The sequence below is a fragment of the Elephantulus edwardii genome, unplaced genomic scaffold (genome assembly GCF_000299155.1).
Source record: "Elephantulus edwardii isolate Elephantulus edwardi_28Jun2011 unplaced genomic scaffold, EleEdw1.0 scaffold00039, whole genome shotgun sequence".
Taxonomy (NCBI): Eukaryota; Metazoa; Chordata; class Mammalia; order Macroscelidea; family Macroscelididae; genus Elephantulus; species Elephantulus edwardii.
In genome coordinates this window covers 7,018,885-7,020,858 of record NW_006399789.1, presented here as the reverse complement: position 1 = coordinate 7,020,858, position 1,974 = coordinate 7,018,885, and the positions used below count along the sequence as shown (strand labels likewise).

Genomic DNA, 1,974 nt, shown 5'->3' with positions numbered 1-1,974 from the left:
CAGGGTTTTGTCATCTGCATAACACAGATTGTTGATGAGTCTTTCTCCAATCCTGTTGCCACACTTCTCCTGAAATATCTCTCTTCTCTCTCTCTCTTTTTCTAAAATTTTTAATGTATTTTTAAAATATTCTCTCTCTTAAGGTTGTCTCAATCATAGATGAAATGGCTGACTGACTTTATTTACTGAAGCACAAGATAGACAACAATAGAGAGTCTAGTCCTGATTCTTTGGTATGCATGCTCCAGAAACTTTTTTGAGGAAAAAATTCTATCATAGTAAAATGAAGTGCTTGACTTTACATGGTCCCTTGGGTGATTAGTGTTGTAAGGCATGACTGTGATTGATTTTTCCCTTCTCTGTAGGCTGTGGAACCTTACTAGTATTGGATGAAAGTGAATCTGGGCTCAGACTTTTCAGAAGGTAAGGTATATTGTTGAAAGTTTTGAAATTCTCTGGCTTTGTAGAATTAGGTTTTAAATATTTTTGATCAAGAAAATGTTTTAATTGGCATTATAAAACAAATGAGCTTTTGTGTAGTTGTTGTGTACCATTGAGTCCTAACCACCTCCTAGCTGACCCTCCAGCAGGTTTTCAGAGGCAGTAAATCTCAGGGGAGGAGACTGCCCATCTTTCTCTCACAGAGCAGCTGGTGGATTTGAACTATGTATTGTCTGGGACTTTTTTTTGCCATTCAATGATGCTTCCGTCACTTTTCTAAAATTTTTGTATCTCAGTGTCCTATCATATATTTTAAAATTTAAACCTGAAAAAAAAATACAGGCTAGTTAGTGTACAGGAGCTCTGGTGGTCTGGAGGTAAGGAGTTGTGCTGCCTACGCCAAAGGCACTCGGTTTGAAGCTACCAGCTGCGCCTTTGGGAGAAAGATGGACAATATCTCATGTGATCTACAGCCTCTGAAAACCTACTAAGAGGACCAGTTATGAGTGCAGCCGACTTGATGCCACGTAACACAGCAGCTGACTGTGCGACATTGACTTTCTTTGCCACATTCTTAAGGTCATTTTGCTCTGCTAATTCAGGGACAGACTGACACTTTTTTTTTTTTAAATGGCTTACTCAGCCGGTCTTTTCCTTTCTTTTTCTCCGTCTCTCTTGTCTGTGTGACTTTTGGACTCATTACCACTTCTGTCAGTGTTAGTTACAGGAAGATAATTGAGGGAAATTTGTCAGAAGATTACTGCTTGCTCATATTTCAGGTGAAAGATTTATAGAAAAAGTTGAAATTACTGACTCATCCTATAAACTATAAAACTCAGTGCACAATCAGCTGTGGCCACTTTTCCTCATGTAAATGATGCTATATTCATAATCAAGACCTGATTTTAACCTAGCTCTCTAGGTTTCTAACTTTTTGACCTGTTATTGTTATGTGCTGTCGTGTTGCATGCGACTCACAGCGACCCTCTATTCAACAGCCCTAAACCCTGCTCTATCCTGTGCCAGTCTTACTGTGTCCAACACACCCACCCCCGTTACCCCAGTGACTGAATCAATTTATCTCATTGAGGGTCTTCCTCTCCTGCACTCTTCCTCCACCTTCCCAAGCATGATGTCCCTCTCCCTGTCCTGCGCCTTGCAACAGGTCCCAAGTATGTTTTATGAAGGCTGTTTTTTAAATGTCTCTGAATTAATTTCTGCATCTGTCAAGCACCTGTTTGAGAAGATCATATGAGATAATAAGATAAAATATTTGATAAACTATAAAAATATTAATAAACTGTCAAATGATGATCATTTTTCCTTTTACCTGCAGTCCATGTTGGAATATATATGTTGTTGTTATATACCGTAGAGTAGGAACCAAGCCCTAGCTGACCCTCCAGTGGGTTTTCAGAAGCTGCTAATTGCACTGGAGGAGATTGCTTGTCCTTCTTCTACAGAGCAGCAGGTAGCCTTGAACCATGTGTCTTGAGGATTGCAGCTAGACCACCAGAGCTACATATACATATA

General features: G+C 39.6%; 1 protein-coding gene across 1 annotated transcript in view; it reads left to right on the top strand.

Moving 5' to 3' along the window:
* PEX7 (peroxisomal biogenesis factor 7) overlaps positions 1–1,974 on the top strand; it is a 130,398-nt gene that overhangs the window by 3,858 nt on the left and 124,566 nt on the right. The window contains exon 2 of the mRNA XM_006884954.1: positions 366–423. Within this exon, the coding sequence (XP_006885016.1) occupies positions 366–423 (58 nt within the window). The remainder of the gene's footprint in view (positions 1–365; positions 424–1,974) is intronic.